At 48.5% G+C, this 12,532-nt stretch overlaps 2 protein-coding genes across 3 annotated transcripts; one reads left to right on the top strand and one right to left on the bottom strand.

The window, feature by feature from the left end:
* Positions 1-3,542: 3,542 nt before the first annotated feature.
* On the bottom strand, positions 3,543-5,743 carry RPS28 (ribosomal protein S28). 2 transcript variants are annotated; one of them, XM_037885715.2, is made up of 4 exons: positions 5,656-5,743; positions 5,490-5,537; positions 4,904-5,042; positions 3,543-3,672 (listed from the first exon to the last, which is right to left on the bottom strand). In XM_037885715.2, the coding sequence occupies exons 1-3, from the start codon at positions 5,692-5,694 to the stop codon at positions 4,920-4,922; spliced, it is 210 nt and encodes a 69-aa protein (XP_037741643.1). In that variant the 5' UTR covers positions 5,695-5,743; the 3' UTR covers positions 3,543-3,672; positions 4,904-4,919. The 2 variants fall into 2 exon arrangements, with proteins under 2 accessions (XP_037741643.1, XP_043391795.1); XM_043535860.1 differs by having other exon boundaries at positions 5,629-5,719.
* A 71-nt stretch (positions 5,744-5,814) lies between these two features.
* NDUFA7 (NADH:ubiquinone oxidoreductase subunit A7) lies at positions 5,815-9,922 on the top strand. The gene is made up of 4 exons (XM_027821823.3): positions 5,815-5,951; positions 6,152-6,201; positions 9,156-9,305; positions 9,644-9,922. Exons 1-4 carry the CDS (start codon positions 5,901-5,903, stop codon positions 9,738-9,740), a joined length of 348 nt encoding a protein of 115 aa, XP_027677624.2. The 5' UTR covers positions 5,815-5,900; the 3' UTR covers positions 9,741-9,922.
* Positions 9,923-12,532: the final 2,610 nt, after the last annotated feature.

Genomic DNA, 12,532 nt, shown 5'->3' with positions numbered 1-12,532 from the left:
AGAGCTAGATGGCTGGAAAGCAGCAACTGCTGGCCCGGTACCCAGCTTTGAAGGCAGCACTCCTCAAGCAGTAGCACAGAAGGGTGGCAATGCCGTACCAGGCCATTCTTACTTCTGCGGTGCTGCCTTCAGAGCCGGGCTCCCGGCCAGCAGCCGCCGCTCTCCAGCCCCCAGCTCCGAAGGCAGCGCCGCCCCCAGCAGCAGCACAGAAGTAAGGGTGCCCATACCACAGCCTGGCTATAATAATCTTGTGACCCCGCTGGCCCCACAACCCACAGTTACAACTCTGAAATTTCAGATTTAAATATCTGAAATCATGACATTTATTATTTTTAAAATCCTAGGATGATGAAATTGACCAAAGTGGACCGTGAATTTGGTAATGCCCTACCTATCAGACCTGCTCAGCCACCTTGGAATGGGCTATCACTGCACTGACTAATTCCCACAAACAGAATAGACAAGGGAAATCAGGGGCTGAAGATGACTTATTATTACAATTGTTCTTGTTACCGCCGAGGCTGCGGTCTGCCAGATGAACAACCCGTGGCTGGGGAACTCCTCCCATGCGTTAGCTCTGGTTAGTGCGTGAGGCCTGGATCCACAAAGGGACTTAGGCAGCACAATGCTCAGTGTAGCAATGCTGAACTTTAAGGCAGCTAGTAAAATCATCAGGAGCGACAAGTGGTAGCCACAAGGCTGAGTCAGGCACCTAGGCTCCTGTACAATGAAGGGCTAGCTAGTGGGCAGTGCCAACCACAGGTGTGGGCTGAGCCCTGCCCCCTCACAGAGCTAAGCACCTGAGTCCAGGGGGCAAGAATGGGAGCCCACAGTGCTACCTGGAGTCAGGCAGCTTCTTGCGGGCCTGTTAGGTGCTTGCCTCACTCCACACAAAACAGCTGGAGGAGCTGCCATCCACCTTCCAACTCACCTGGCACTTCAATTCTCCCTTCTGCTGGCAGGGGACAAAGCTACAAGAGGAGGTCTCCCACATCTCAGGTGAGGGCACTAACCAGAGAGCTATGGGATACTGATACCCCTCAGCCTGGCCTCATGACTGCTCCACTGTGGATTAAATATTTAGCTAGTTGTTGGGCCAAAAGCAAGAGTAAGAAACTGCATGTGAGGCAGAGAATGTAGCCTGGTGATTAGTGCACCCAGGTGGGCAGCCTTGGGTTCAGGCCTCCTGCTCCAGTGAGGCTTTATTTTCCCACAGCGGAGCAGCCTCACCAAGGCAGACTGAGGGGAGCCGGACATGCAGCTATCCCATAGCACAGCAGCTACAGCACAGCCGCTGGGAGATCCCCTCTTCGAAGCCTTTCTCCCTCTCCAGCAGGAGGAAGTGAACCTGGTGCTCCCACATCCCAGGCAAGTGCTTGGGTCAGTTATAATGTGGCAGCAGCACCTCCTCCTGCCAGAGTTTGAAGTGGACCCAATCCAATAGGCAGTCTCTGAGCACACCCACCAGACAGGACACTGCCCCCCAACTCCGGTGGACGAATGTGTCTTCCCCAGCTTTGGGAATTGCTTAAGCAAGGGTTAGGCCTTCAGATAGAGAACAGGAGACAGCAGCACATGGCTACAGGCAGGAGCTTAGGCACTGAGGGGACTTTTACCCTGAAAACTTGGGTGCCAAGTAAGGTTACATGCCTACAGTGCGGGGTGGGAGCTTTGTGGATTGGAGTGGACCCAGAACCAGGAGACGGACCCCTTAAGTGCCCAAAAGCAGGATAAGTGTCATAAGGCCACAAAATATACAGCCCCAGCTCTGATAAGTGACACATAACAGGAGGGGACAAAACAGGCTGGGGGGGACACAGCAACAAAATCAGGCAGAGGATCATAGGCTGTGGGCACAACCAGGTGAGATTTGTTTTTGTATTACAAATATACTGACAAAGACCCTTGGCTAACTCTTTCTTTATGGATGTTGTAGGAACTTGAGATAAGAGGGAGTGGCCTGATATGCCATCTTAGGGGAAGTATTCTCTGCATATGCTATGCTGAGGGGAAGCCTGCACAGATGGCTGTGAAAATAAACAAATGGGACATCATTAATGAAGCAGGCTGGAGGCACCTCAGTAAGAGATTGGGTAGGTGGGAAGCAGGGACCTGTGTGCCAAAAGCAGCTTGAATTTGATGTAGTGGAGGGGTGAAGGTTATAGGATCAACAGGAGAGTGATTGACTGGATGGGGCAATGTCTGTCAAGTAAACCAGAAGGGAGGCTACAGTAGCCACAGTGGGAGGTAAGAGGGCCTGCATGCATATTTTGGCTGTAAGAGGCAGGTCCAGAAAAGCATACAGACTCTTGATGAGTCAGTCAAGATGCAGGTATTTGTTCCCAGAATGGAGGGAAAAAATGGCTCAGTGGTTAGGTTTTCTAGTCCTGATAACTCTGGGGTAACCCAGCATACAGGAGGCAGAATGAGCTAGTGAAATGGAAGTCAGGACACCTGGCTTCTTGGCCCAGCTCAGCCATTGATCTGCTGGGTGACCTTAGCCAAGTCCCCTTATTTTGGGCCTATGAGAAAGTTGCACTGGTTTAACTAACTCACACCCTAGGTTCAACTGGTGCAAGTTACCCATAAACAGAAGCTCTTAGTTTAAGACCGGCGCAGGACAGTTTTAAGGCAGGGACAATCATTCACTAGGTACACGTGCAGCACCTAGCACAATGGGCCTCTGATCTATGTTGAGGCCTCTAGCTACTACTACATAAAACACAGCTATAATCCTCCCACCAAAAAGGGCATTAGAGCTAAAGCTACAATTTTGTCATGGATATTTTTTAGTAAGTCATGGACAGGTCACGGGCAATTAAAAAAAAAAACATCCCATACAAAATGGGGGAGGGTCCAGCACCTTCCCCGACCCCCACCCAGCAGCTGGGAGCTGCAGGGACTCCATTGCCCAGTGGCTGGGAGGTCCCCCTGCCACCCTGCGGGGCTGTGAGCTGCAGAGGACCCCTGCCAGCGCTGAGCAGCTCTAGGGTCCCCTCTGCCACTGGTGGCAGCAGCTGGGCAGCTCAGGGGTCACCACCAACAGCCAGCCAATTACCAGGGTCCTGCCACCCACAGCTATCAGCAGAGGCTGGGCTTCTGTGGGGTCCCCTGCTGTCGGCAGCAGCTGGTTAGCCAATGTCACGGAGGTCACTGGAAGTCACGGATTCCATGACTTCCACAACATAATTTTAGCTTTAATTACAGCTGAAAAGCTTTTGTTACCTCATGCCCGACAGCCCATAGTCTCAAAGCTTTTTTTTGTTCATTAATATTGTCAGTCTTGGTACTGCTGAGGTCTGAGAATGTATAGAAAAGCACTGGCTTCCAGCATGAAGTGTCAGCCATCACCAGATGGGATCTTTTGTATGGCAATTCAGCTACAGCACTTGTAATGAGTTTTAAATGAAAGAGAGGGACACGGTAGCTCAGAAGAGGTAGCCTCTGGAAGTAGTTTCAATATTTTCTTCCTATAGAACTTTGTTCTGTTTACATAACCAGCAAACATTTGTTTCTTAAATAACTGAGAGCAAGGAAAAATGTTACTGGAAAAAAATCCTTTATTTTAGTCTCTGCAACACAACATTCCTCTTCACTAAGTCAAGCGGAGTAGGTATGAACTGTCGCTTCATTACAGGAAGTCAGAAATGGTAGTCACATCAGGCTTGCCATCTATAAAGAAATGCAGATCAGAGTCTCACATTATCTTCCAAGGCTTGGGAGGGGAGGCGGGGGAAGAGGGACTAGAGATAACTGAAAAAATGAGAGTTTCATTTTGCTCCTATGGTTAGTTCAGGAGCCAAACAGCCCTAATGTGGTTAATGGGGCATTTGCATGTCACTGCAGTAAGTGGAATTCAGGATTTCACCTGCCTGCTCTCACCCACCATGTTTCATCGAAACTTGAAGACCAATTACAGCTTCCTGTGGACAGGAGACCATTACATAAATGGAAATATCCTGGGCCATTTTCAAAATAGTTAATTGCCCAGACACATGCCTGAGCCCCAGAAGTAGAACATTCTACAGAAACAGGCTGCGCTCTCCAGTTTACACATAGGAAAAGCCACAGCCAGCAGAATCTGAGCACTCAAACAATTACATACGGCTCCTCTTTGGCCTGAAGTCCAGCCTGGATCAAAGGCTGCACCTGGACAAATCACCTTCAAAAAAGTTTTTTATTTGTATTATCATAACACCTAGGTGCCCTAGACATGGACCAGGATCCCATTGTTCCATCTGTTTTTCCAAACCAATAACTTGCTCTATAGCAGCATGAAAAGGCTGCAGAGCAACTCTGGGCAAAAGCTGCAGTAAAGCAGTTAGCCCTGTTCTCCCAAGCCTGCAGAGAGGGGCAAGTATCACTCTCTTGTGTTGTCCAAACGACAAAAAGTTACTGTATTTGAACAGTTATGAAGAACATCGTTATATGAAGAACTGGGTTAGATGACAAGCAACGACTATGATTTTGCAGTTACTGTAGACAAAGACAAATTGCGGTCAGTTCTTAGGACTGCTAACTCAATTCTTCACAGCTGTGTTCAATCTGTAAACACTGCTGGAGTGCAGACCAACACATGGAGTGTCACAGTTATATGCAGTAAAGTGATGGGCACCACTCCCAAGGGAGGAAATCTTAGGTTTAACCATATTATGTCTCCAAGACAAAGCCCAAGACTCAAATATTCAATATTAAGGTTGTTATGGCCTCGAAGCAAACACCTGTGAACACTCTACAGAGAAAGGGTCTCAGAACCCAGACACATGATCTAGGCCTAGACAGGCTAATGATTTTCTGGCTTCTTAACCAGAAACTCACTTAAAAAAAAAAATATCCTGACTGGGTGTTTAACATCTCAGATCCAAGAAGGGCTTGATCAGAGCCCGAAAACGAAGTGAGTTACCCAGCTGCAGCACAGATCAGCGTAATCGCCTTGCTTCACGCTCGGACTCCAGCAGCGTCAGGACATCCCCCTCGCGGACGGGCCCCTTCACGTTCCGGATGATGGATCTACTGGTGTCGTCCATGAATTCGACACGAACCTGACAGCCACAGCAGAGAAGGAACAGAAACGCTCGCAGCCCCCATTTTCCCGGACCACCTGCCGCCGACAGGCCTGCTCAGCTCCCGGGCCCGAGTCCGCGGCGCCCCTGCCCCACGGAGCTGAGCGCTCGGCCCAGGCCAGGCGGCGAGGAGCACACAACGCCGGGGGGCGTCTACAAATGGCAGATGGGGAAAGTCCGTTTCCCGCCCCCCCCGCAACACGGGGACAAGGGAACCGGCAATTAAATTACACGGGGGACAAACCAAAGCCGTAAGAGGAAACTTTTCCACGCTGCGGGGGAGTAACCTGCGGAACTCTCCGCCACTGGCGAGCCCCAGCGGCCTGGGCACCGGCCCGGCTCCCCGGGGCTCAGTCCAAGGCCTGGGAGGGGAGCCCACGACGCTCCTGAACCGCTCTCGCTAGGGCGGGGCGAGGGGTCACTCACCTGGGTGCACTGGCCCTGCGAGCCCGTCCGGCCCAGCACCTTGGTGACCTGCGGGGAGACTCGGGTCAGCCAGGCGCAGAGAGAGACCCCGCCCGCCCCCCAGCCCGGCCCGGCCCGGCCCGGCCCGCCCGCCGCTAACCCCCGGCCCGGCCCCGCTCTCTCGCACCCGCGCCAGTTTGATGGGCTGCACGCGGCTCGTATCCATGGCGGCTGCTGTGGGTGCGGATAGGAGAGGGGGGGCGCCGCCCCCTCGCGCGCTTATATTACCCCAGCTATCGCGAGACCCAGCGTGCACTGCGCTCTGTCCCCTTCCCGGCGTGCGCCGCGCACCGCTGGCGTCCTCTCCTTTCCCGACAAGCGCCGCGCCGCTTCCCAGCTCGCACCGCGGCGGCGCCCTTCACAGCGGCCAAAATGGCGTCCGCCACCCGCCTCATCCAGCGGCTCCGCAACTGGGCGGCGGGGGTAAGGGGCTCGCGCGGGCCTGTCGGAATCCCTGGGGCGCGGTCCGCGGGGCCTGGCACCGCCCTCGTGCTGGGACCAGGGTGGCGCGGCCCGCTCCCCCGGCTCTCCCTACTGCCCTGTGCGTCCTGCCCGCACTTGGACCCCGTCTCCCCTGCCCCCGGGCTCGCACCTCCCTGAGACCCTCTCGTCTTCTTTTACAGCGGGACCTGCAAGCCAAGCTACAGCTTCGGTACACGGAGATCTCCAAGAGGTAAGGCCGGGGAGGTGGGGACAGAGCTGGTCTGCTCCTAGGCAAGCCCTTCTCCTTGTGTTGGTATGCGTGGAAACCCCGCAAGCGCAGCTGAAACTCTCCAACCGCAAAGGGGAAAGGGCGAAGCGTACCCGGACCCAAACTGGTTTGAGAGTAGCAGCCGTGTTAGTGTGTATCTGCAAAAGGAAAAGGAGGACTTGTGGCACCTTAGAGACTAACATTTATTTGAGCATAAGCTTGAGTACAGACATGCAGCTTGGCGTAAGAAGAGAGAAAACAACTGTTCTCACTAATCTTTCATGCATAGGAACCTTAAATGTAACAGCAGGAGATAAAATAAACTTTAGACAAAATTATCGTAATATTTATTAGTAACTTGTTGCTATCAATTTAAATACAAATCTCAGGAGCTGTTAAAGTTAAAGGAGGCCTTCAAAGGTAGAAAAATGGGTTAGTGCTGTTTTCTGAGTTCAGTACATAAAGACCTGAAAGTTTCTCCCTGCCCTCTTTCTGCTTATTTTATATTAGAAACGCAAGTCTTGTTTCTCTCTTTTTGGGAGGGAGGGGGAGAAACTCTGAGGCTCTAATAGGGTAACAATATCCAATGCCACACAAGCAAAACTTGATCATGAGGGGAAGTAATTTTTATTCAGTTTACATCTGTAGTTTAAAAAAAAAATTATTACAGTTAATTAAAATGCCGGAGAAACATATTGAATTTTTTAAGACTGTGCTCCAGCCAATCATTTTTCATTTAGGGAGTGCAAAACCAGACTGGACAGTCCTGGTATTTCTAAGGTAAATAACAAAGCTGGGGGGGAAAACCACAAAGTTTTCAGGCCTCTTTACTTTTCCTAAAGAAGCAATACCTATTTTTTCTTTTTTGTTGGTCACACGTAAGATTTCAATAGCAACATTAGCTTTCTCTGTTGCATATAATTGCATGATAGTTACTCTTGAGCCTTGCAAAGAACTCAAAATCCTGTTTCACATAGCCGAATTAATATTGCTGTGGAAATATTAACTTTTTGTTTCCCAACTTTTGTATTTAAAGTTACAGCCTCACCATTGCATTGCTTAAAAAGAAAAAGAGGATGCAAACTCGCCCACATAATGGCTGATTGGCATCTGATAAGGAAAGAAGCTCAGACCACCACATCTGGAGTCATGGGGAGGATCAGCTCCTTACCTGTGATATCCCAGCTTAGGTCCATTTAGTGTTAATAGGGATGTAGACCCCTGCCTGGTAGGAAATGGAGAGTAAGACTTCCAATTCATCTCTCCCGAAAGCCAACTGCATGCAAATGGAAACTTTCATTTGCTCCTCACTTAACTCGCCCTGGTTAGTTGCTGATCAGTTAGAGAACATACTTGTTTAAAGTTGTGCAATGCTCCCTTATAACGTTGTTTGGCAGCCGCCTGCTTTGTCCACTGCTTGCAGAAAGAGCAGCCCGTTGGAGCTAGCTGGTGGGGGCTTGGAACCAGGGTGGATCAGCAGCTCCCCTAAGTTCCCTGCATGGCAGCTGCCCCAGCAGGCTATCAATCCCCCCACCCCCCCCCAGAGCCTCCTGCTTGCTGTGCAGACGGGGGGGAAGAGGGATGCTAATGTCAGGGTGTCCCCCGCTCCTTTACTCCAACTCCATAGGGGGATACAACAGGGCTCAGGACGGAGGGAGCTTGCTGGCAGCAGCTGCTGTCTCAGTTTGCTGACCTACTTAAAAAGGCAGTGTACTTAAGAGTGGCATCAGCGTACTTAATAGGGCAATGCGCGTCTCTCACACACATACGGGGTGTGTGTGTGTGTCTCGTGCTCACTCACACACACACACGGTGTGTGTCTGTCTGTCTCTCTCTCTGTGCCATGCTGTGTCTCCTCCCTCCATTCCTGCTGCCTTGTAGAGTGTGAGGCTACACTGTGTTAACCCTTGAGGGCTCAGCCAAGTGCTAGTTCATCATTTAGCAGTAAGGCATTCCCTGGGAAATATCCCACCCTCTGACTCCACCATCTCAACCAAGCTTCATAATCATCATTGCTGTGTCCAGTATTAAATTGTTTAAAACTTATACTGTGTATATATGTATATATACTCTTTTGTCTAGCGAAAAAATTTTCCCTGGAACCTAAACCCCCCACTTTACATTAATTCTTATGGGGAAATTGGATTCACTTAACATCGTTTCACTTAAAGTAGCATTTTTCAGGAACATAACTATAATGTTAAGCAAGCAGTTACTGTACAAGATATCAGATTCTGCCTCTTCTCACTCTGTTCTCTAAAGGTTTGGTTCCTGGTTTCTGTCTTCTCAGCAGCAGCTATACTCATGTTCTAGTAACTGGAATTAACTTGTTGCTTTCCACCTGTATGTTGGAACCCAGTAATGATGTTTTATTAAGAGATGTATTCTCATTTGAAGCAGGTCTCTCCGTTTTTAGTGTAGTCCTTTAAAGACTACAGGATTCTGCTGAGAGTGTGACAGTTTTCTGGATGTCCTTTTTGTTGCTTGCTCTTTCCTCAGATTTGTTAAAATAGTCCAGATACAGGCTACTTGCTGTGCCCTTCTCTCCTAGTTTGGTACTGGGCAATGATGTTTCCTTAACTTTTAATATACTGCAGGGGAATTAGAACATACATGTTTGGAACTCTACCCTGTTTTCTATTTCTCTCCCTGCGAGAGATTGGGCTGTTATTCTTTGCCCTGTGAGCCTTTGTTTACATTAACAGATGCTCTGAATTCATGGCCCCAGTTCTGTATTCGTAACCATGACTGTCTAAGGCTTTCTGTGCTCATTCTGAAATCTTGGAAGGTGGCTCAAGATACAATGCTAGCGTGTCCTGTGCATAACACTACATTGCCTATTTCTCCTAATACTCGACTCAAGAGTAAGACTGAGAATATGGTTCTCACTTAGCATGGTGCGCGCTGATGCTTTCTTTGGGTTGTTTGCTGTTTAGAACTCAACCACCTCCTAAACTTCCACTGGGTCCCAGTCACAAGTTTGCAAATAACTACTACTGTACTCGTGATGGACGCAGGGAGTCCTACCCTCCAGTTATTGTTATGTCTCCGCAGAAATCCCTCGCATCGTGCACTCAAGATGCCAGGTAGGTCCTATTGATCCTATGATCAGCAGCCATGCAACGTCCGGCTGTGATATTGTGATCTTGCAAGCTAAGCGGAGTCAAGTCTGGGCAGTATTTGACTGGTGCACCACCATATAATGCATTGCTGATGCAATAAATGATGTTGACTGTGCTAGTGAGTGAATGCTGAATTAGTGTGCCGTCTCTATGCACCTTCTGTTGAGTAAGAGGGGATATTAGGGTTGGGAATGGTTTCCCTAAAATGTTCTATGTTACTAACAAACCCTGTATTGCTGTTAAATATGAACTGATTATATAAACTAACAGTTTCTTAAGGCCAGTCTCTGTCTCTCCCCTAGCTCAAAATCTGCAGTAGCAACAACTGAGAAAAAGCCAGTGACACCAGGTGTTTCACTTGAGAAGTGGGAACTATCCAAAGATCAACCTTACCTGTGAGCTGGCCAAGTATGAAGAGAAGGCTGAATGAGATTGGACTTGATAGGATTAACTGAAAAGAAGCAGCCTGGCTGGTGATCCAGTGATGGGGTTAACTTCAGTAATGCTGTGTAGAATTTATTGTTCTGGAAAAGAGACCATTTTGCTGGGGCATGACTGATTAAACATATTTATCTAATGTATACCTAACGTTCTTTTCAGAACTTTCTTTATTCAAACGAAAGTTCGGAGTAAACTTGTATTTTATGGAAATGAGGGATAGACAATCTCACAAGCTAAACAGATTCAATCCTGGTCACTCCTGAAATGAATCCTCAAAACACAGGTCATGTACAAATTAGAGCTGGTGATACTTCCCTCTGAATCATTATTAAAACAGTGGCTCAGTATGGTGCCAGAGGGTGCAGTTCTGCAAAAGGTGCCATAGTCAGAATGAGACTTACAGCTCTGAGCTATATGCAGTGTTGTAGCCATGTTGGTCCCAGGATATTAGAGAGAGAAGGTGAGTGAGGTAATATCTTTTATTGGACCAACTTACTCAGGGCTTGTGTACACTTACAGCGGTGCCACTGCCCCTGTGCCACTGTAGTGCTTACTGAAGACACTACCTATGTTGACAGGAAAGCGTCTCGTGTTGGTGCAGATACTCCACCTCCCCAAGAGGTAGTAGCTATGTCGATGAAGCCCGACTGTCGACATAGCCCTGTCTAAACCAGGAGTTAGGTCAGTATAAGTACATTGCTCAGGGGAGTGGAAAATCCACCACCCTGAGCGACGTAGTTATACTAACATAATTTTGTAGCGTAAACCAGGGCTCCAAGTGTCACAGCTAAATACAAGATGGAACAGATTGTTTAATATAAGTAGTTAACACATTGCAAGGGACCATTCAAGGTGAAATAGCCAGTAAAAACAACTCCAGTCATAGGAAGGAAAGGAATGAGGTGTGGGGGTTGACTAGAATTTTTTATGTCCGGTGACCTGATTGGTCAAACTCCAGCAGATTTAACTTGTTACGCACTTCTCCTTTGAAGAACTGTTGTGTAGTATTGCTAGTGTACAGTCTGTTTCATTCTATCCCGAATAGTCAGGCTGTTTCCTATAGACCAGGGGTTCTCAAACTGGGGGTCAGGACCCCTCGGGGTCACAAGGTCATTACACGGGGGGTCGCAAGCTGTCAGCCTCCACCCCAACCCCTGCTTGCCTCCAGCATTTCTAATAGTGTTAAATATATTTTAAAGTGTTTTTAATGTATAGGGGGGTTCACACTCAGAGGCTTGCTGTGTGAAAGGGGTCACCAGCACAAAAGTTTGAGAACCAGTGCTCTAGACACTGTACTGCACTATGGTACCCTAAAGGATGGAGGATATTAATGTGCATAAATGATCATACTTGACCACCATGCATTCACCAAGCAGTCCCAGCATTTTTTTCACTTTTCCCAGGGCTGTGAAAAGTGGTTGTTCCACTCACCAGTGCTGGTTGCATCTCAAGGACATGAGAAAAGCTAAGGATATGTCTTCATTGCACTTAACTCGGGTGATGGCACCTGGCTTAGCGTAGCCACACTGCAAATACATAATCAAGTCACTGGGTCCACAGTGGTGTTGCACTCACCTGTGTTGGTAGGACCTCTGGAAGACATATCCCGTGATTCTTTGTGCTGTAGTAAGCCAAGTTGCTCTGATTCTGTCAGTGAATTATGGGAGAATGTCTGCCCTTTTGGGCAGAGGCGGGGAGGGATTGTGGGAAGGTATTGGAGAACTGTCAGCCCTTGAGTGGCTTAGCCTACATCCTCCCTGTAAAGTGGGTGGGTTAGCAGCCTGAGTGAAAGCGGCACCAAGGCAAAAACCCACACTCCCAGCTGGGCAAGCTAGCTTGGGTTGAAAGCACAACCAAACTCAAGTGAGAGGGTATTGTGTGGGGAAAGGAGGGAGTGTTAAGGGCAGCACCCAAGTAAGAGCCGAATTTCTGGACAAATGCACCAAAGAACCAATGATCTACCTGAGATAAATTGATATTTTCATCCTCTGGAGAGAGGACCTAAATTCCCTCAGATTTCCACTACATCTTCAACAACCAGAACCTGTCTATCAAACTCTTTGTAGAACTCTGCCATGCCAGCATCAACTTCCTGGACGCCAGGATCAGCTTCAACAATGGAACCCTACAGACAACTATATACAAGACATCCACAATCACCTTCATATATCTGGTAACCATCTCAAACACACCAAGGTGTCTTTTATCTACAGGTAAGTACTCAAATACCAGGAACAGGCCACCCAAATAGCTGGAGAGAACCTGATGGGAGAAAAAACCCACTGACCCTCACACCCGTGGTTGTCACATACCATTCCACACTGGAACCCAGATGGGGTATAATTAAACAATCACAACCCATACTCAATGGGGATCACATCCGAAAATAAATCTTTCCCAAAGCCATTTTCTGGCCTTCAAGCAATCTCCAACTTCACCAAACATCATCAGAAGCAAGCTCCCCACAGACTAGGACACAGGAACTTAAAATGGCACCAGCCCCTGCCAGAACAGATGCAAAACCTGTAGACCTATCCGCTATGATGATCAGTATCACCACCCCCAACACACCTTTCAAGATCCATGAATCCTACACATGCCTGCAAACCCAGTATGTGGCGTACCTCATCCAGTGCACTAAATGCCTCACTAATGACTATGTGGGTAAAATGAGACAATCACAATGCTCTTGAATGAACTCTCACAGAAAAATAAGACAAAAATACCATAACATGCTTTTCACAAAGAGA

This window comes from Chelonia mydas, chromosome 25 (assembly GCF_015237465.2).
Source record: "Chelonia mydas isolate rCheMyd1 chromosome 25, rCheMyd1.pri.v2, whole genome shotgun sequence".
Taxonomy (NCBI): Eukaryota; Metazoa; Chordata; order Testudines; family Cheloniidae; genus Chelonia; species Chelonia mydas.
The sequence above is the reverse complement of the archived record's forward strand: the minus strand, read 5'-3'. Positions and strand labels throughout refer to the sequence as shown.